Source organism: Rhizophagus irregularis, chromosome 26, assembly GCF_026210795.1.
Source record: "Rhizophagus irregularis chromosome 26, complete sequence".
In the NCBI taxonomy this organism is placed as follows: Eukaryota; Fungi; Glomeromycota; class Glomeromycetes; order Glomerales; family Glomeraceae; genus Rhizophagus; species Rhizophagus irregularis.
Genome location: NC_089454.1, coordinates 1,946,601 through 1,968,999, shown reverse-complemented (window position 1 = coordinate 1,968,999; position 22,399 = coordinate 1,946,601). Strand labels below are relative to the sequence as shown.

Genomic DNA, 22,399 nt, shown 5'->3' with positions numbered 1-22,399 from the left:
AAAGTTTTTTTTAAAATTTTTCTCTTATTTTTTGTAGATATCGGTCCTTCGGCTTTGGACTTTAGATAGTCGTCGGGCTGGTAGTGTGCCTCGCTACGCTCATCCCACCTCGGCCTTGTGGCCTCGCAGTACCTACATCACCCCTCCGTGGGGTGGGAAATCCCTATACATCTGAAACAATATGAAACAAGATCTGAAACATAACAATATAAGCAAAAAAGGATAAAATAAGGGAAAAGAGAGGAAAATAAGAGAGAATCAGAGAGGGTGTTTCGATGTTTCAGATGTTTCGGCAATTTTGGTAAAAGTCAGGTGAAGATAACCCTCCCAGAAAAAGTTTTGATTTTACCCCCCCAGATCCGAAACTTCTGAAACATCTGAAACCGATTCAGGATTCCGTTCGTTTTCTTATTGGAGGCGATTGAGATAGCAAATCGAGTAAACAGATAGGTTAATAACCCCTAGAAGGACTGTAGAACCACAGGAGGGTAACCGGGTAGAAGCGCGGATCTTTGGAAAAAATATATTCGGCAATTGAAGATTAGGTAACTATAAGTAACATACAATGATAAACTTACACGCCGCCACTTCTCTTGCCGAAGACCTCGGGTTTGATCTTGTAGACATCTATGGAATCCGTAAATGGATCCAAATTCAGGCATCACCCCTCAATGACCCGGATATAGTAGCAGAGATGGTCAGAAACCTTCCGGTTAAAGAATTCGGAAAACATCTCAAGATTAACAGACTCTGGTATAACTGTTGTAAAGCCGAGTTGTGGAAGCGGCATAAAGAAGCCGAAGAGGTATACAAACAGGCAGTAGACTACTACAAAGAAGCCATTGACAATTTCAATGAAGCCGATCAGAAAAAATACACCAGGTTTGCAGGGATGGTAGTAATAGAAACCTCCTCCAGATGCGGCTTTATAACGCAAGAGTCCGACTGGGAAAAATGACTCAAATAACGTACAACATCCAATTGCTTAAGGAAGGTCGCACTCCTGACGACTCGGATGATGAATCAGATGATGGAAAGGTATCTCTCGATGACTCAGATGATGAGGAATACTTTTAAAAGGCGGTACTAATCCGTCTTCCTCTTTTTTGCCTCCTTAAGGCATTTATCAATACACTGCTTACACGTGTCATCAGAATCTAAGATTTTCTGCCCGAGTTTTTTGCATTGCCGATTGTACGCCGTCTGATGTCTTTTAGCCGCAGTTTCTTTTTTCTTCTCCTTGGTTTTCTTTTTGATAACCCAGTCTATCCCAGTAAAAGTATTCTTATGCATCCCACAAACTGTGCAATCACCATGCAGCCGGTAACGCCCATTTGTGGTCATATCTTGTATTTCACTAGCAGTCTCGGTTTCCTTCTTACACTTTAGGCAGTAAAATCGTGTCATTTTAAGATTTGAAGTCCGAAATCTTTCCTTTAATTTGTCGTAATATGTCGCAATTAGAGAATTACTACAAATACTACAATCTCTCCGGAGTACCAGCACGAATTCTAAAAGGTGAGGAGCACTACAACCTATACAAAAAGCCCCTAAAGGAAAAGTCATCAGAGCGTTCACGAGTAGTTGTATGGAAACCAAATGCGACGCATCAGGCAGATCTCGCAGAGATGCCAGTTGACCCCAAAGGATTCCACTATTTCCTCGTAGTGGTAGAAGTCGCGGGTAAACGAGTCGACGCAGAGCCCCTAAAGGATAAAACCGCAAATAGAGTTCTAAACGGGTTTGTCAAAATCTACAGAAGAAATCGCATTAAGCCACCAACACATCGAATAGAAACAGACTCCGGATCAGAATTCACCAATGATCAGGTACGTGATTTTTTCCTGAACAGCCTAGGGGTGATGAGATGCGGTTTGGAGAGCCTAAGACACAAACAGCAATCATACGCCGAACGAGCTATCCAAGCGATCCAGGAGCCTCTCCTAAAACGAATGGTGGCACAGGAGTTGAAGACCGGGGTGACATCCGTGGAATGGTCGAAGATTTCTGTGATGTAGTTAATAAAATAGATGAAATCTGGCAGAGAAATCCCCCGGACATTCCGACAGGGTCACCCAAAGTGTCAAAAAAGACGGAACTTCTCTCTGAAGGAACACATGTCCGAGTCAAGTTAGACGAACCTATTTCAGTACTCGGGAATAAACTCCATGGAAAATTTCGTACAGGTGACATAAGATGGAATCCCAATATCCGTGTCATCAAAAAAATGATCCTCTCACCCGAACAGCCTCCTACGTATCTTCTTGATGGACCACACGGGCGTCTAGGTGTATCCAGATGTGCGTACACCCGAAAAGAGTTGCAGATTGTTCCAGAAAATGAACATCCCCCACCGACTGAGTAAGAGTAAGGGGGCAACCTGAAAGATTTGTACGAGCGATACTCCGGCATCGCATCAAGGGTGGGCAAGACCAGTATCTAGTCAAGTGGGAACGATACCCAGATACCGAAGCCACTTGGGAACCCGCTGACCGGTTAGAGGAGGATGTCCCTGCCTTAATCCGCAAATTTTGGGAATAAAAAATAAATATTCCCTATTTTTTTGTCTCTCGATTCACGTCAGAAACTATCAGGGATAAAAACATTCTTCTCCATTTACAAGTAAGGGCGATATGTTCACGTGATTCACTGGACATCATAATTGTAACGTTTCAGACACGTCCGCTCAATCCAATCTCCCTATGCTTGTAATCGCTTAAAACCGCGAGATTCTCGAGTGATTACACAATCAGGTTAGTTTGATTGACACACCTTTTACCATGCCGAATGTCCTACCAGAACCCGGAGCGCCGGATATGTTATGTGTAATACTCTTGTCGATATCCAACCCTAATTCTTCAGCGGCTTTCCTCTGAATAAAAGACGCGTTAGCACAAGTGTCTGCTAAACACTGAATTGCTATCCCATTGACCTTCCCATCCAGCGCTAAAAGATCTTTAGTATTCTCCAAACGAGCTATGTCAATATCCATCGGGTCATCTTCCCTGATATCCTCTTCTTGTTTTTCCTCAACTAGGTCTTCCGGAATCTCCGTACTTTTACGAGCAGACTTTAATTCTTCCCGAAGAATCTCGCGGAGTAATTTTCTAAAATCTGCAGACCTTAATAAACTTAATGAATCATTTTTGGTGACGGCTTTTATAAGTGTGGGCTTACTACTAGTAACCTTCTTTGCAGGAATCTTAATAGGAGTCATTTTAACTGATTTTTTGGAACAGATTTAAGAAGTTTCGAGATACTTACACCCTTATCCGAGTTTACTTTTTTTTTGTACTTCGAACCGCACAAATCCAAAAACCACCTTCCTCATCGGGAACAATTTTCAAGTCATCAAAACTCGCGGTATTAGTATCAATATCCATAGCATCATCATTAAGATCGAGGTTTCTCATTGCTCGGGCTAATTCCAGATCATCGCGTCTATCTTTAGCCTTCTGAAGTCTCTTTGGAAATCTTTTAGACGTCTCATATCCCATAATAAGATCAATAACATGTTGATCATCCTCACTAGTCCACTCAGGGAAAGCATCAGGGTCACCAGGGTCATCACCAAAATTATGATCTACATAACCATCATCCCAATCAGGATCCCATGATCCTGAACAACGCGTGGCCGTGGCTTTGGCCGAACAGGTTTAATCTGTTGTCTATAGACCGGTGGTTTACGAACTGGCTTGATGCTTGTAATTGTTTAAATTGTGCTCTCGGAAATTCTTGGTAAGCCTCGCTTACGCCTCGAGCAATTCTTGTAATCGTTCTTGAGTAATAACGTCTGTCGACCTTTGTATTACAGCACCTTCGTGTGGAGTCACGGGATGAGTATGCCAGCCAATCCTCTCTTTTTAGCCTTTTCAATACCCTGACGCCTTTGTAATCCATAGAACATTTCACCCTTTCGTCGCTCGAAGATCACTCAATCTATCGATTAATATATTAAGAGGCGCCGCCCCGATTCTGGAAGCTTCAATAACGTTTTCCGGCAAAAGTCCTCTATAGAACTGGTCAGTAACCATAATTCGATTATATCCTACAATATCCCCAGCCCCTCTCAACTCGCTTATAGTAAGATCGAACAGGTTCACCTTGTTCCTGGTAAAGATTACTAAATCGTATCTAAAGTCTTTCTTCCACGACGGTTGGAAAATTTGTACGCATATGCATAAATGCTTGATCCAGGAGAATCCCCTGTAAGACTATTGGTTGATTCTGGACAGCAGCATTAAATGGACCTCCATGTATTTCCCAACCCATTAACGGGTTGATGAGTAGGACGTCCGCCCGCACGCCTCCACTGCTCTTCAACTTTAAAATTCGTTCTAACGATATCAGCGCGTGATGGGAAAAATGCATCTCCAACGGTTACCGCCGCATTACCTGCAACCCTTGAATATACATCAGCATCAGACTCGGGTAAGTAAGTACCAACATGTAATCCATTAGCAACCTCGCGAACAGCTAAAAGCTCTGAACGCTCGGCGAGTAGCACCAGCTCCACCATTTGCAGTAGCCACTAACCGAATATTCGAGAGTTCCCAATTTTTTCCAGTAAGTTCTGCATCAAACCACCTCGCCGCTTCATCTCTCATACAGCTACGAAGAACCCCCATCGCTCGCACCCGACCAGGAGGCGCACCGGCATCGTCCAATGGATCAATACCAACGGTATTAATATACCCTAAAAAGTTATCAATAAAAAGATTAAGATCTTCATCTTCCCGACCATGAAATATGGGGGCAGCTATACCAACGGCAGCCATATCGTATTTTGTGGATGGTTGAGAGGAGGTGGAGGAAGGTTCAATTGTCTAATCCGAAACCATTGTACTTGGATACTTGCAGAGCGGCTATTTGTTGGAAAAGTCGATTCCTAAGACGTCCCAATGTCCGAATTCCAAAAAGAACCCGATTATTGGCATATACAAGCCGATTTCGTGCCGCATCACGCCTCGCCTATAGCTCTATTACGTTCACCTATAGCTCTATTACGTTCTCCTCTCATAAGATTATATTGCTGCTGAAGACGACGATTAGTCGTCCGCATACCACCAAACTCACGTTCCAATTCAGCCAAATTAGCTTCTAAACTAGTAATAGTATCTTGTACGTTATTTAGCTCATCTTGTGTAAGACCTAACAAACCCGTTTGAACCTCGAGTTCATCTTGTAATTCATCACGTTCTTTTCGAGATCGATCACGTTCCGCTTTTTAATACATCGCGTTCTTCGTATGTTTCTCTACAGCGACGAATTAATAAATTAAGAGCACGTTTAAGACGATGGTTTGCATTTTGTACATCTCGATTAACAACCATGCGATCACTGACAGTTAAAAAATCTGTTAGATCCTTAATTACCGCAACTAATGGTATATTATTCATATCACGCAAATCCCTAGGAGGCGGTCCAGTAGGCTCTAAAGAAGTATAAATTGCAATTGGTGTCGACATCATATTTAAACTAAATTAGAATAAAATTCAAATGGATCTTTATGTATACAATTTGGACGAGTACACGACCGACTCGCAGTGACGAGTTTGCCCCATCAGTTTGGCCTTCCGTCTTGCCGTATGTATAAGTTCGAGTCGGCGGGTAAGACAACTATGATCATTAATTTGTTAACGGGAGACGTTAAGGCAAAGGAGGATGGCGAAAGGTACATATTATGTGATGCGGTAATTCTAGTTGGCAGATACCTCGATGAACCGAAGTGGGCAGTCGTACGTGATTTTTTTCAAAGAAGAAGAAATTCCGTTTACCGCAGTATCCCATAGTGAGATTCCAAATGTTAAGGACTTCAACTCCACCCAGGCTACTGTGGTAATCTTCGAGGATTTGATGGATGCGCCTAAAAAAACCCAGGATCTCATCACTGGATTTTTTACACACGGACGACACAAAAATATTTCATGTATTTATGTGGCCCAAAGATTCTTTACCATTCCCAAAACTATTCGTGAAAATGTGAATTATATTTCCCTACATGGAGGTCACGGAAGTTTGACCGATACTAAGAGGATCATCCGCCAGTATACAGAAGAATCGGAGTCACTAGCTCCAGTAATCGATGACCTTACTCTGCAACGCGAATTTATAGTATTTGATCTTAGAAGATCCAAGAGCGATCCGTTATCCATTCGGGTTAGATGGGATACTAGTCTCAGTTCGATCACCTGATCAATCTCAGTTCGATCCTAGTTCGAACTCAGTTCAATCCCCGTTCGATCCGAGTTTGAACCCAGTTCGATCAAAGTTTAGTCCTTATGGCCAGAAAGCTGTAGCTGAAGCAAAAAAGTCCTCCCAGCTAATTGAGTTTGCTCGGGAATATCCATCGCCTAAAGAGAGAAAACACCTCCTCGTATCTGGTATTATAGCTAAGAACGCAGATACCTGGATTAAGTACGTCTTTCGGGAAGCCTACGGACTATCTGGTAAAACCCTGGGATCAGACTTCCAAAAATTCTTAGCAAAAGTACGGGATAGGACCGCGAAGACTGAAATTCCAAAATCTGAGACCGTAAAGGAGTTATTCTCCCGATATGAAGTCCTGAAGTCTAGTCAAACTTTTGATAATAAAAATTAATAGAAGGCACGGTCCTTTTACAGATCTTTCTAAGGGTCATATGGACCGTCGAGCATTACGAGTAGGGATCAATAGTATTTTGTAAGAATCTGGTTGCTTTAGCAACCCATCTCGCGAAGTTCAAGTCCTAAGAATCATGGCACTTTTTACGTCCTTCAAAGTCAATCCGTAAAGATCCTAGCTTTCTTAATCCAATAAATTTCTATGCTCGAGAAGCAAAGTTCTTAGTCATCGGATTTCTTACATGATTTACATAGTTCTCATAGAATGTAGTAAAGGGTTCGTCAATACCATCCGTATGTATTCCGTAAGAACTGATATAAGGCAATTTCCCCAATCGTCACATCCAATGGCTATAAGTCGCCTGCCCACTCGTATCCTCGTATGAATCTCCGTCCATAATTTTCATATCCAGTCTTTGTGTGAATAATTGCGTAAAATCCACATTACTTGCCCGACGAATAATCTGGACCAACTTATCCCTGGCAAGTCCCAAGGCGTCAGTAAAGGTTCACTCTCGTCACCAATCTTCTTTATAATCTGTCTATACAACACGCTGGATAATCCTCTATAGCGCCGCTTTTGCAGTAGACACCTACGCTTCGACACTGGTTTATTACGATTGATGTTGACATGGCTATCTTTCTTTGATTATTCGCTCACTTAAAAGATCCTTCACAATCTTTTATATATTGTTATCTTTAAATACCTGTCATTTGTAGAAAAAAAAAATAACTGGCATACATGATCAACTGTTGGAAGACCTGAGACCGGAGCAGACTGACCATTGTGAAGCGCAGTCCTCGCACAACTTGTCCGTTAAGTCATTGGGCTTACAGGTACGAGACATTCCCTACACAACTCAATACGTTCTCCTGTGTTTCGAAGTACGGTCCTCCAAAGTCAGGACGACCTAGCGACCGGATAAGCGTGTCCCGTTAGTCGTATCTTGCTGTAAAGATAAAATCATCATATTCATTTTGGTCAGCCCGAATAGCGGCCCTGATTTGTTGTATATCATTAAAAGTTAACCGCCGTCATCAAGATTTTCCCTCTATAAGCTCCTCCTCTTTCAGAATGAACAAGGTAGTAGTCCTCAACTACCTCGTAAGTCACTTTCAACCAGTCTATGATACGTTCTAGTACCGTGTCAATATAGCGTCCTGTATCTGTATTTAAATATTAAGGCTTGTTCCCGTGGAGTGCGGTACGGTTTGTTCACGGACAAGTCTTCCATCGATATAATCACGATTCCATAACTATTCGATTAAAGGTATCTCCACCAACACGGATTGGACGTCCGGTTATAGGATTAGTTATATAAGTGAAAGACATGCCTTTTTCCGTACGTGTCTACATACCTAATTGTTATCTTCAATTTACAATAACCAAGCGACATCGTCACGCTCCTCATTACGAAACACGATGGCTACTCCGACGATAGTGTTACGTGGTCATCAGTCCTCGTCGCGAAACACGAGGATACCTGACGATAAGGTTACGTGGTCAGTCCTTGTCGCGAAACACGAGGATACCTGATGAATAAAATATTGATATCGGGCTCGTAACGCATTCATTTAAAAATCCATGGATTATATTACGTAAAATGTGAATTGAGCCATGCCACGCGATAATTTAACAAATGTGTAGAGTGTCACGCATTTCATGCGGTACGTAGATCATTTCTTTTTTGGGCGATACCCGTTTCACAAAAAAAAAAATCGCTTTTGGTAAAAATGCGTTTGTAATCTTGTGTAACATAAATTTCCTTTTTCGGTAATCCGGGATTACGCGGTAATGCCGGCCGGATCTAAAAAATACGACTCTGCAGCAGAATTCCTACGAAAGTCAAGTACAAAATGCTTACTCCCGTTTGCTCCATTCATACCACTTCCAGTCCCCAAGGATCGCCTCCCCCACTCCATGCTCACTTAATGCACGCTCTAGCGGTTTCCTCTCTGTGTCCACGACCATCCCATTCCTAAGCATTTTCCATAATATAAAGCTGATCCCCAGCGGTCTATCCATTTTATAAGTCTTTTACATCTTCAAACGTTATCCAGTCAACATTCCCTTTTCGAATGGCTTTCCAAATAGCTCGGACATACCCGATCGTAGTTGGCATAATTTTTCCACTCCCCAGCGCTCAATAACTTCCTGCCACCACACTCTATCTACCTTACTCACTGCACAATAGCATCCGGGATCTTTGCGACAATGTTACCATTATTTCTACTGGTAATCGGTCCAACATGTGGACAAGTATGCTACTTATACTATAGCTATCTTCAATTACTGTACGCCTATTACACATGGATAAAAATATATACTAAATTCGTACAGAATCGTAGACTACGTATCGCTTATGCAAGAAGTTCAGTTAAGGTTTTCTCAGCCTCGTTTTTAGTAATAGCTCGCTTTGGGGACCGGTTGATGAGTCCTTAGTCGCATTATAATACACTAAGAGTGCCTCAAGCTTATCTAGGAGAGCTGTTTATTCTCGTATTTATCTGCGGATTTTGCTATTTTAGCAGTATACGCCGCATTATCCTTAAGAGTTTTCTGGCCACGAACTTCTCACATACGATACAGTGAGACCTACGTTTGGATTCGTCACATAATTTCCACGTGGTCCTGGACGAGGTAACTGGTTAAACCCAGATACTAATGCGATTACTATAGTATCTTTTACTGCGCGGATAATCTTTGTGACAGTTTTCACAGAGACAACATATCGAATGCGCGACGCCTCGCAAATAACCTCCCTCACGGCCGTTTTCAGCGCCGTTAACAATGCTTGCGAATTCTAAGATATGTTGACATGATTCTTTGTACTTTGTAAAAAATATAAATCTTCAGTTACCTGTTCATTCGAACGAGAAAAAATAAATATGAACCTCGGGGTTTACACTTGGGATACTGCAAGACAGTGAAGCGTCGCTCGGCCTTTTGCATCAATGGAGAGCCTGGTCTATATAACCAGGGGATAGCGACTTTCTGGATTATCCTTAGCCGCTTTATTGCTCCTTCTTTCTATATATCTCCTAAAGGCATTCTGGATCATTTCAGCATGATGTAGTATAATAGTCGAAATTAAAATGCTTTGGGCAACTATATAAATGTAAATAATTCGCTGATCCTACGAAAGCGTCAGCTCCCCATCCGCGATCAATAAAAGATTTACAGTAGGTACAGTACCACCTATTTGGTAGTCGCGATACTATTCTCCTAATGTGCACAATATAAGCATATACAGCTTGACGAGACCTTGAGAATGGCCATGCATAAAAACCTATTCTACTACAAGTCTCATAATATTGCACAGCATTCTGAATTGCGCTTAGCCCACGCCAAGTGGTTCCCTGCCGTCTTGTCTACCTAATCCGTCGGTGTTTTGCATTTGGGTATCTCGTAAGATTACATATCCTATAGGTTTATTCAATTATGCCATCACGATACGTCAGTAAAAAATATACATACTCTATTCCTAAGAATCACGTCCAGATAACCTTGCTTCGCATTTTTCACATGGCAGTATCCCGCGGTTTCAAACTTCAAAGTCTTTAGAGTCGTATCTGCATTCTCTGAACAAGTGAAAAGCGCGGGGCTATCTGGCTGTTCTTCAAAATAAATCCGTCTGTATGGATACGCCGTACTTTATCCTCGTACTTGGGTTGAATTGCTCTCGATGTGATTTTGCGACCACGTGCTAATAAGAATGGGGCGATCCTGGATACTCACCTTTGAAGGGATTACCCGGGTTTGTAAACTGGAATCGCCACTGGTCAGATCCTACTGGTATGATAGAGTCGTTCGTATGGCCCTCTGGAAATGTAAATGGGTCTCTGCTTGATCTGGGCAAGGAAATGGCCTTGTAATTACGCTTCCTCTGGCATAATGCTCCCCATAATGTGTCGAGGACTCGCTTGCCACGCGGCCAGCTATGCCACCTGGTTTTTAATTTTGAAGAGGAAGTGTACATACTCACCGAATATTACAGTTCCAGGGACTCGCTTCTCTATCATATATCAACGCATCTGGCTTCCCATCCTGCATTAACTGGTTATCGGCACCAAGTTTTTTTGCTCGCTCGTGTGCCGAATACGAACGATAGATTCCCTTCTGTCGGAAGAGAATATTATTCCCATTTAATCTAGCACGAAATAATCCATATAAGGCATAACCCCTGCGGTCTACAAAGTCATTAAGTGTCTGGAATTTACCCCGTCTGATTGGAAAGTTCGCGTTCGATTGCTGATACTCGCATAACTTGTTGCGCGTATTGTCTTCCATAGCCCTTCCACTCGTTATCTGCCCAGATTAATCCGCCCATCATTGCATCACTTAAAACCACTCATTTCTATCGGGTCAAGAGGATCATCAAGCGAATCCCTACACTTAATCGTTCGAATAACCAGAGAGCCGTTCTTTGTGCTAATTGAAATATAAGAGATGAGCAAGTCGATTCCTAAACCGAACTTCTTGTCTCCCTCGTAGAAAGGAATTCTACCTCGTGGATTCTCTCGATACGCTTCTTCGAGAGTTTCATATACCCCAGTCTTACGGTTTTTCTCGATTTTATTGTTAACTTTAATTCTTAGTTTTTTTGAATCGCTCTAATTGTAAAGACTTAACCGTTTTGCCGTCGTATATTGCGACTACATTATTGGTCTCATCTTCACGGTATTAAATTGGGTAAATTACGCTTTTATCTAATTTACTGGAGTGAGCCTTTCCGGATTTAACGCTGAGTGAGAATGGGGTTTTCCCGATATAATGGTAGCCGCACGTCTATCTGACTACTCTTAGAGATTCGGGTAATCGCCCCACAATATTAATTGCGAGACTTCCTGCGAGTTGTTCAACCTCATCTACGCATGAAACTGGCCGAGCATCGCGATTGGTACCTAATGCCTTTGATATATCAGGCTTTTCGATTACCCTTAGCATTTTTAACGCGCCGTAAATATTTTTTAGGCATTCATACAGGCAATCATTTAGCTCCCCATCCCCTCCTGCGTCGCGACTATCTCTTGCATAAATTATGAATCGTTCAAAATAATCAGGGTCTGCGTCATCCGGTAGTTGTGCTTCATCATAATGGTCTAATAGCGAAAGAGGCTGGCTGGATGGTTTCCTGACGTCCATCCACCGGGTTTCCAGTTTTCATAGTAAGTAGGATCTGAACTTTCTATCTGAATCGCGTCTGAGAGTCTAACTCAGCCTGGCGATAGCCCCTTCAAAAAGCGAGCACCGGAATACTGGAAGCCTTCGACGTCGTGGCCGCGTTGGTAGTTAAGGCAATTCGAGTATTGCATTTTTACGTATACGATTTGTCTTCAACTATAAATACACTTTCTATATATATACGAAAAAAGAAATAATCTCAAATAGCGCTTACAATATGTCGTTGATAGCGCCCTCAGCATCTCTTCGTCCTTACCATCGATTTATCTTACTGCGGCCTCCCATTCACGTTCCATATCAGTTTTCGGACGTTCCTCGTGATCTCTCGCACTTTACTCCTTATCTGCCCTCAGTTTCATAACCAGAGGTGCGATAACTTCAGCATCACGATTATCCTTGCATACTCTATTAAATCCGCGAGTTCTTTACGGCTAAGGTTTTATGAAGTATCCATTATATTCGATCCAAGCCCCGAAGCGTTTCCTCTACATATTCCTTAGCGTACGGCATTTCGTCCTCAATACGTTGCGGGACATTCCTCTATTTCAAACGCGAGTATTTCCCAGTCATATCTGCCTGACGCGTCTTGGTACTTGGCCCATAATTCCTTACCCGTATTGTGTAGACTACTGCCACCTGGTCCTTTAAATTTTTAACCTTGGCCATTGCTCATCGGCGTCTTTCTTGCCAAACCCAGTGCGCTCGGAAGTTGCCTTCCTCGTCTGGTGATCCTGTCAACTTCTGGTTCTGTGTCGGGTTCTGGGATAAATTGTTTTTCAGAAGCCGGTTCTGGCCAGGCGATGACATTTAAGATTCTGCGATACTCGCTGTCGTTCGCAGCCTACCACAGCTGTAAAATCCGAGCCTAGATAGCAAGTCATCTAAAACGTCGTAGCTTATCTGCCTGATAGGTTCTTCTTGGTCGGGTTCCTTGTCAGATAGATAACAATCTGAGTAGTTATCTATAGATTTATTGCGTCAATTTGACAAGATCTTCATCGGGATCTGGTTGCTCTTTTCTTAACTCTTGTTGACGTTCTTTGGCTTTGTCGTCGTGGAAGCGGTGGAGGAAATTTTGCGAATTACAGGTGCAGGTTTTTCCTCAGCGGGTTCGGTTTTTTCTCAGCTTTGCTTTTCCTCAGCGTTCGGGTTTTTTCTCAGTGGGTTTTTCCTCAGCGGGTTTCGTACGTCTTGTTGATTGTTGGCTGGATTATATATCGCGCAACTTCTCCAAGCAAAGGCTCGATGCGGGTTTTTTAGAAGTCTCTTATATCGATTCCTTCGATGCTCATCTCGTCTGTTTCGTGGATCCAGTTTTTTGCCAGCACCAGGAGGCCCCTCCCTGATAGCCAGAAACCCGTGGTGTTTTTCCACCTCGCGTACTACTTTGCTATTTATACCCAACTCACGTGATGGGGACTTTAGAAGCGTTTATCTTTGATAGGTATGAAATGCAATGAGTTTCGCAATGTATATATACCCTATGTGTCTTTGAATGCGCAGGCTGTCATATAATTTTTCACTACTGGTAAAAGGTCTTGGAGAATTGGAATAGCGCGAAGAGTCGGTATGATATGTTCCTGTTTGGATGTTGTCATAGGTGGCGGATTTCATTAAAGCCCGTAAGCATCCGCGATGGCTCTCAAATAAGCATAAAACGCCTCACTGGCGCCGCATTTCATAATAACGTAGCTTTTTGAAGTAGTTGGAGGCCTCCCTTATGTATGGCGACACATCCAAGCAACACTCATGCGCCTCTATCATCGTTCTCCACTCTGAGAAAGCATTTTCGTTGGTTAGGACGATAAGCTGACATAAAGTTTTTGTAATGCGTTGGCGTCTTGTATTTTCATGGATTTTTATTATGTCACTCGTTACCTTATCCTTTAAAGAGCGATACAGATTATTCCACTGGCTTTTTTTCCGTGGGCATTTCCTCGAGCAGAAGAAGAACTCACCTCTGTAATCGCCCATTGAAACTTCCAAGACCGTTTGGAGTGATCGCTGGTCTTATAAACGAGCTTGAAAGGCTCAGACGCCGCGCTGAACGCAAATCTGTTATAATACCTGCCTAACCCCGTCCAGATTTCAGGTAAAGGATCGAGTACATCTTCCACCAGCAGATACGCTAACCACTTGATGATATACTCGAGTGAGATTCCAATCACCCGAACACCAGATATCCTGAATGTGAGAGAAGATAAATTTAACCGCGAGGTGAATTGTAGACTCAAAGGTAGATATCGGACGTAAGACGTGGAGGAATCCCGGGAAGATATTTAGATAGAGTTGGCCGGTTAAGGATCTGAAGATTCGCTGTTTATGGGGATCACAGGTTGCATTACATACATCGGTATTCTCGACCATAAACCACTTGTAGATGTTGAACTCGGTCTTTTGAGAGAATCCTTGTTCAGGTTGTGTGTAGAATGCCTTCGTGATTGGACAGATAAGTTTACCAATATTTTTGTCAATAACGTGTTTCAAACTTTTACTATCCGGGTCCCACCAGAAAACCCCATGAGGATCTGCACAGAGAATGAAATAACTGCAAAGATACCTCTTGGCTTGATCGAGATCATTCATACTCTTTGCAGCGACAATAAACCGTTTAAGCTCATCGATACTGAAGGCTTTCGTTTGTTCACCGAACTTGGGGATAACTTGAGCTTGAGTGGTCATTTTTTGTTCTATCAAATCGAGTACTAATTTATAGTTACCTAATCTTCAATTGCCGAATATATTTTTTCCAAAGATCCGCGCTCCTACTCGGTTACCCTCCTGTGGTTCTACAGTCCTTCTAGGGGTTATTAACCTATCTGTTTACTCGATTTGCTATCTCACTGCCTCCAATAAGAAAACGAACGGAATCCTGAATCAGTTTCAGATGTTTCAGAAGTTTCGGATCTGGGGGTAAAATCAAAACTTTTTCTGGGAGGGTTGTCTTCACCTGACTTTTACCAAAATTGCCGAAACATCTGAAACATCGAAACACCCTCTCTGATTCTCTCTTATTTTCCTCTCTTTTCCCTTATTTTATCCTTTTTTGCTTATATTGTTATGTTTCAGATCTTGTTTCATATTGTTTCAGATGTATAGGGATTTCCCGCCCCACGGAGGGGTGATGTAGGTACTGCGAGGCCACAAGGCCGAGGTGGGATGAGCGTAGCGAGGCACACTACCAGCCCGATGACAGATATTAACTTCTTGGACTTCGGTTGGATTTCTCGACGTTGGGGCCTTCTTTTGTAGGTCGGCAATGAATTGGTAAGTTTTGAAAATTTAAATTTATTTATTTTTGATTTTTTATTATTTTGATTTTATTTTGATTTTTTTTTCTTTTTTTTTGCAGGTATTGAACTTTCTGAACTCTGGATGATATGATCGGTAAGTTTCGAAAGTTTAGTTTACTTTTGAAACATTTCTTGAAATTTTTTTTATTTTGTTTTGAAGAAACTAACCGTTTCTTCTTTTGTCTATTTTGTAGGAATTGTCTTTAAGATTTTTTGGATCAGCTTTTCAAGTAAGTTTCGAAGTTTCTCTTCGAAACTTTTTTTAAAAATTTTTTTTAAAATTAATTTTTTTTTATTATAGGTTGTACTTATAATTAGACGTTATAACTCATGATGGGATCGGTGAAGTGTTTGGTAATGGTGACTCCAGTAAGGCACAGAAGCATATGACGACGAGGATGAACCTGATATATCTTGATCCAGCTTGAAACGAAACTGGACTTTAAGGTAGTGAGAAATGGGAAAAGGGGGTTTTTTTGTTATTTTAAATTTAAGAAACGAACTAACGTTTCTTTTCATTATTTTTTTTTTGTAGGACGCGTACTAGAAGGGCACCGGCTTGAATACTACGACGGACTACTTTAAGGTAGTAAGAACAGGAAAAAGGGGAATTTTTTTATTTTAAATATGAGAAACGAACTAACGTTTCTTTAATTATTTTTTTTTGTAGGACGCGTAGAAAGGGGGATGGAGGAAGGTGATTTTGTTAGAACCAAGATTCTTATCTTGGTTTATTTATTTATTTTTTTATTTTATGGAACGGTTTACTAACCGTTCCTTTCTTTCTTTTATAGGTTCGGGTAAACATCCGACGAATGGAACCAAGATTCGTAAGTATTCCGAATCTTAGTTTTTTTTTCTTTTTTTTAATATTATGAACAGTTACTAACCGTTCCTTTTCTTTTTTCATAGATTTGGGTGGGTTTCCAAAGAACCGAAAGAAGGAACCAAGATTCGTAAGTATATACGAATCTTAACGGATTGGTAAGTTTCGAAGTTTTACTTCGAAACTTTTTAATTAAATTAATTTTTTTTTATTAATACTTTTATCTTTTTATCGTAGGTTGTATTTCCTGGACGAAGATTGGTAAGTTTCGAAGAATAACTTCGAAACTTTTCTTTGTCCCAGAGTATTGAGTTAATTTAATAGACTTTAGTATATAGATTGTTATAGTGTAATTTAATGTATATAGATTGTTTAATATAGTGTAATTTAATAAAATAATTTGTTATTCAATAATATTTAGCATCGTTATATTAACATATATAAATAATAGTAAAATATTGATATGATGTTTATTATCTTTAAAATAATGTACATCGTAATGTATGGGTAATGAACATTTTGAATTGGCGATGAATATCAAATATTGTGACATCGGTAGTACATTGCAGGTCAGCATTTCTTTATGATGTACATCAAGTGGCCGATGTACATTTGATGAACATTTTTCCCGTGACTAATTATGTCAGTATAAATGAATTACGTTGCAATTCGGCATTGTGCCGTAATATTACGGCATTTGAAAATGAGAAGTATACTTATAAATATGTAAATTAGGATATATGGTTAGAATAATCTCATACTGTGTTCTTATGTAACCGATCTGCGCCAAGCCTAGATATCAATATTGCAAATCAGTGACATATTGAGTATGACTAGTACTTCATTATTAGACCGGTGGCGATATTTATTTATTTTTATTAAGAACGTTCACACAGTAAGTTTTTTTCGCTCCAATCCTTCTATTTCTTGCATTTTATTCTTTTAATGTTTCTTTTTTTTATGATATTTCAGTCTTCCAGTTGATTTTAAAACATGTAAATTTATTATTTTCATTTATTTTAACTTCTTTGTTCTGTTCCTTATTAACTTTATTTTATTTTACCTTGATTTTATTCTTTAGTTTGTCTTTTGATTTTATTCTTTGGGTTTGTTATTTTGATTTTGTTCCTTGGGTTTATCCTTTACTTTAGACTTACTTAGCTTCTTTTAAGAAAAAGATGAAACGTTCAAGACATACCAAATACAATGCAAAGAAACGATTACAAAAGACATCTATGGTACTTTTCATTTTACTTCTAAAAATATAAACAATTCCACTATAATCTAATATCAGAATTTTATAATTAAACAGCAAGTTCAAGATACGAATTCTTCTTTTCAAACAAATGCTTTTGATCTTATAGAGGTATATGATATTATCATTTATAAACTGGATGATTTACTGATCTAGTTTAATATATAAATGAATCAGGATGATGATCCATTTATATACTACTAGATCTAATACTTATATAAATAAGTAATTTAACGAGACAATTTTTTTTTTTAATTTATAATTAAGCAACAAACTCAAGATGATGTTAGTTCTTCATCTGTTAGTTCCTCCTCGCCTGTTGAAGTAAAAACAAACATAGTATTTAATCCTTTGCAGGTATATATTATCTTTGATATGTCATAAAATATAAAATATAAATAAAATAATCTATATTGTATAATTTAAGCATCGAACTCAAGGAGGTTCCAGAGATTTAAGTACCTCAGATATAGTTCGATATATGAAAAATGAATGGTCAAGTGTTCCGCTTTGCGCTTCTTGCCGAATATCTTCTAATGTAACAACAATTTCAATTATGAAAGATATTTCAGTAATGGATTTATTAATTGAATGCTTAATAAGGGAATCAAGACAATCTAAAAATAATAATGAAATTCCTGAAATTCCCTTAGAATTTTATAATCTTGCTAAAAGTATTACTGAATCAACTAATGATCAATTAATGAACAATAATAATAATATGTGGATTAAATTTGGTCAATGGTTGGAATTAAAAAAGCCAATTAGTAAAAGTGATGTACATCAACATCTTAAATCACAATGGAAGAGACTTTCACATGCTGCTGAAATTCGAAATTCTAAAGTTTTGGAAATATCCAAAGAAATTTTAGAAATTGAGAAAAAAAAATCAACTATAAATAAAAAAAAAATGATTGTATCAGCACAAGATAATAATATTAAGAACTTTCGTTATGTAACAAATTCTGAGTGTATTGTTGATGGTTGTGGTAAAACTTTGGTTCATCTGGATGGACTTGATGATTTTAATGCTGTCATTGAAGCAACCAAAGCCATAAATAGTTATTATTTTCATATGTTGGACAATCCAATCCATCGAAGTAGAAGTTTTTGGAAAAATCTTGCTGAATGATTTGGAGCTTTCATTAGTTATGGTGATCTTCCATATACTACTTCTGATACTGCCAGCTCTCATAATATTGATCATCAGAATTGTGTTAACGATCTACTTTTTGCACTACAACCAATATCAAATAGTGTAAACAGATTTGTTAACAAATATTATGAACATTATTATACAAAACTAAGCAAGTTAACAATGGGACCATTTGTACCGAGAACTTTTGGAATTTTTCCCACAATAGCTATTAATTTTAACGTAATCAGTAATTACCATTGGGATAGTAATGATGATCCAAATGGACTTTGTTTTTTGGTAGCTTTGGGAGATTTTGAGGGAGGCGAATTATGTTTTCCTCAACTTCAAATCCTGGTAAAATTAAAACCAGGACAAATTGTTGCATTTCCTTCTTATTTGCTATTACATGGCAACCTTCCGATTATTAGAGGGATAAGATTCAGTATAGTTTATTTTGTGCATGTGAATTTTTTATCTAAAAAATTTGAGGATTTTCATAAAAATAATGATAATGATACAATCATTAAAATACAAGATCTTTATAATTCTCAAGGTTATAATCCAAAACAAATTTTACTTAAAAAAGCACAACAATTTCAAATTGAGGAGGAATCATCAGAAAATTCAACAGATAAAAGAAGATACAAAGATGGTAAATATATATTTTTATTGTTTTTTTTTTTTAAATAAATAAATATCTAATTTGTAAATTATTTTAGATTTGATAAAAGGACGAAGAGGTTTAAGACATGAAGATCTTTTGGAATAGAAATCATAAATAAAATTAGAAATACGAAATTTTCTTTGAAGATTGTTTTGCTGTTTATGTTTGATAGGGTAAATTTCTGAATTATTTTTCAAGTAATTCATGGTAGGTACTTTGACTCCTGAATTGAAATTTGATAAAGTAATTTACTTAGTCACAAAATAAAAGAACAGTCTAAAAAGAATTTTTGATTAAGTCTAAAGTAATAGGAGTAATCATTTTATGTTCTTGGGGACGATTATTTCCTCCCATGCGACTTTTATTATTTTATAAACTTTTTTAATTTAATTTTTATTTATTTATTTTTTTTTATTCTAAATTTTTATTATTAAAATTATGATTCATTTAATTTAGCTGTACTTATTAAAGAATATTAAAGAATTATAGAAGGGTTGATTGGCAAATAATTAAATTTATTCATATTTTAGATAAAGAATTGAAATTTCACTTCATTGCTTTTTTTATTATTACTTTTGCATTATTTTAATTGTTAAATAGAAAATTTAATTTATAGATTAATTCTGGATTGAATACGTATTTTACAATAAATTATACAAACGATAAAAAGCGTGAAACATAGTTGATGAAACATTTCTTAATAGTTTAAACCTGAAACTAAAATTAGTTAGTCTAGTTAGTCAACATGTACATCCCATCACATGCAGCACATATGAATTCTTTCATCTGATATAACTGGTCAAATATATCATTATACTGGAACTTAATTCGATCTTAATTTACGCCATTTTAGAATAGTATCGAACAATTAGACAAATGATTGATAACAAACTTATAAAATTAACTACACATGAAATTCGTATTGTCTTTAGTTGACATAGCGATATTTAATATACTGATATTCATATACCGATATACTAATATAGGTATAATTGCAATATAATTAAGGAATATGACTTAAAATATTACATTTTTTTTAAAGAAAAATACCTCTTAAATATAATTGCTTTGTTTTACAATCGATGAATAGCAAAAATATATAATTACAATTATTGCTATAACAAAAATATTAACTCTATATTTTTATTTAGATATTATTAACATGTTTCAAATAAATTGATAAATAAAAATATGTGTACTGTATGTGTAATGATCAGTTAAATATTTTTTAGTTTTATTGTAAGGTTAAAATTAACCAATAAAATCACATTGATCTTTATGCATAATGTAATAATATAAACCAATTAAGATCATTTTGATTATATGCATATGATATCTAAAAATAGATAAAATTTGTGTTTACTAATGCGTGATTTTTTTTGTTTATTTTCAAAGATACACTTTTCTTTCTTATTAAAAATACTATACTTTTCTTTACAGTATTTTTGTTTGTCACTTCTTTTCTCTTTTATTCAAGTATACTTTAATTATCTTTTACAATATTAACAATACTTTACCACTTTAGTTTATATATTCAACATAGTAAGACATATCTATTCACGAAATGTACCTACCACTCACATACGAAAGAAGAGAATAAAAGAAAAGAAAAAATGTACGAATCTACCCACATACAAAAAAGAGAAAAGCTGCTTTTAAATAATAGTAGCGCTATTAAGCGAAGGTATGAAAATAGGATATACACGTATTTTTCATATTTTTCTTTACAATATGTTGTGGTTTGAGTCTTTCTTTGTGGTATAAGTGTGAATATATTTTTCAATGGCCATGTATCTATTGCTTGTTAAATATATTTGCAATTTCTTGTCTTTCTTTCTTTGTTAGACTGTGGTATTACAATATGAAGTGTAAATATATTTTTCAACGGCCATATGTATCTATTGCTTGTTAAATATATTTACAATTTCTTTTGTAATATTTGCTTTAGCCTGGAGGAAAATGTTATGAAATAGGGCTGGATATTTTATGACATTTTCTGCCTTCCAATTACTTTGTCCGGGGGTAGTCTGACAATTTGTCGTTGTCCGTCAGTTGTAGCAACCAGCATTTTTTTACAATATTATGATTTTAAGAAACAAAATTTTTTCAAAAATTTAAAGAAAGAACTAACTTAAAAATATTATTTTATTATTCTTTACAAAACGATGGCGCTGGAGTTATTTTTTTCTCTCACTTATCAAATCCCAACATGTCCAAAGACTAATCATGTAGTACGCTGTGGTCTGGAACCACCCAAGATTTTTGACTACTTAGGGATGAAGTTGTAGGGATGCTTATTACGATAGGCATCCTCCTCCTCGACTTGAGTCTCATTAATCGGGCACGGAGGTAGCCTGAAGATCTTCCACATCAAGAGCGGACATTTTTTGATACTATACATAAAGATGGTAATTCTATATCTGCGAATTCAAGTTAAAAAAAATCTAAATCAAAAAGACGTGGCAAGTAATCTAAACATTCTTTTAGAAAAATTTAATCAAAGTTTAATTTGGTTTATATATAGTAATTTCAAGAAAAAGAAAATCTAATCATGTATTTTTAGAAGAATATGGGAGTAACGCATATCAAGGTAATTTAAATATTTATTTTTTTATTTTATTAAAAAAATAAATTAATATATTTAATAGCAAATTTCAAAAAAAGGTGAAATAAATATAAAGGTATATTTTTTACTAATTTTTATTTAAATTATTAATATTTTTAATACTTCTTTTCTTTTTTTTTAACCTACTAATGTTTGTTTTTACTAATATATTTTACTACTAAATATACTAACATTTTCTATTACTACCCATTTTTTATGTTTCTTTTTTTTTATTAACATTTCTAATATCATTCCTTTTCTTTTACAAATTCGTTTAACAATATTTATACTAATATCTTTATTATTACTAATATACTTTACTATTTCTATTTCTTTTAAATATTAAAAAGATAAAAATAAGCAGCAAATAACCGAACACATTATTTGTAGATAACAGATATACATAATTCTAATTGTTTATATGGCTAGAATAATTTTTATATACTTTTTTGTAATTTTATTTTTTTGTAATTTTTTATTATTAATTAAAAATAATAAAACTTTTAGTACTATTAAATAAATTAATATTATAATTGAATTTAAATTATGGATTTATTAGTATTTATATTATTGCATAAAATAAATATTGTACAAGTGTATAATATCTATCCGATATTTTACTATAATATACCGGGTACCTGACAATTGACTACCCGATATGTATATGATGTTTATAATATATGTCACCGATTTTCTATATTTCTACTACATATATCAGGTACCTGATATGTGTAGTATTGTTAAATATCATACACATATATCACATTTATTATACACATATCAGGTATCTGATATGTACCCAAGTTTACCAGCAATTTTGACCAGTGATT

General features: G+C 37.0%; 6 protein-coding genes across 6 annotated transcripts; 2 read left to right on the top strand and 4 right to left on the bottom strand.

Annotated features, from left to right (window-relative positions):
• Positions 1-4,960: 4,960 nt before the first annotated feature.
• On the bottom strand, positions 4,961-5,790 carry OCT59_017624 (uncharacterized protein; the record flags this gene model as incomplete). Its single annotated transcript, XM_066137613.1, has 2 exons — positions 4,961-5,223; positions 5,778-5,790. 2 exons carry the CDS (start codon positions 5,788-5,790, stop codon positions 4,961-4,963), a joined length of 276 nt encoding a protein of 91 aa, XP_066004174.1.
• A 4,151-nt stretch (positions 5,791-9,941) lies between these two features.
• OCT59_017623 (uncharacterized protein) lies at positions 9,942-10,934 on the bottom strand (the record flags this gene model as incomplete). The annotated part of the gene is made up of 4 exons (XM_066137612.1): positions 9,942-10,027; positions 10,111-10,238; positions 10,590-10,754; positions 10,825-10,934. 4 exons carry the CDS (start codon positions 10,932-10,934, stop codon positions 9,942-9,944), a joined length of 489 nt encoding a protein of 162 aa, XP_066004173.1.
• Positions 10,935-11,392: 458 nt separating this feature from the next.
• On the bottom strand, positions 11,393-11,749 carry OCT59_017622 (uncharacterized protein; the record flags this gene model as incomplete). Its single annotated transcript, XM_066137611.1, has 1 exon — positions 11,393-11,749. The coding sequence occupies one exon, from the start codon at positions 11,747-11,749 to the stop codon at positions 11,393-11,395; it is 357 nt and encodes a 118-aa protein (XP_066004172.1).
• A 2,127-nt stretch (positions 11,750-13,876) lies between these two features.
• On the bottom strand, positions 13,877-14,470 carry OCT59_017621 (uncharacterized protein; the record flags this gene model as incomplete). Its single annotated transcript, XM_066137610.1, has 1 exon — positions 13,877-14,470. The coding sequence occupies one exon, from the start codon at positions 14,468-14,470 to the stop codon at positions 13,877-13,879; it is 594 nt and encodes a 197-aa protein (XP_066004171.1).
• A 2,615-nt stretch (positions 14,471-17,085) lies between these two features.
• OCT59_017620 (uncharacterized protein) lies at positions 17,086-18,294 on the top strand (the record flags this gene model as incomplete). Its single annotated transcript, XM_066137609.1, has 4 exons — positions 17,086-17,145; positions 17,220-17,273; positions 17,430-17,519; positions 17,590-18,294. 4 exons carry the CDS (start codon positions 17,086-17,088, stop codon positions 18,292-18,294), a joined length of 909 nt encoding a protein of 302 aa, XP_066004170.1.
• Positions 18,295-18,480: 186 nt separating this feature from the next.
• Positions 18,481-19,069, top strand: OCT59_017619 (uncharacterized protein; the record flags this gene model as incomplete). Its single annotated transcript, XM_066137608.1, has 2 exons — positions 18,481-18,952; positions 19,020-19,069. 2 exons carry the CDS (start codon positions 18,481-18,483, stop codon positions 19,067-19,069), a joined length of 522 nt encoding a protein of 173 aa, XP_066004169.1.
• Positions 19,070-22,399: the final 3,330 nt, after the last annotated feature.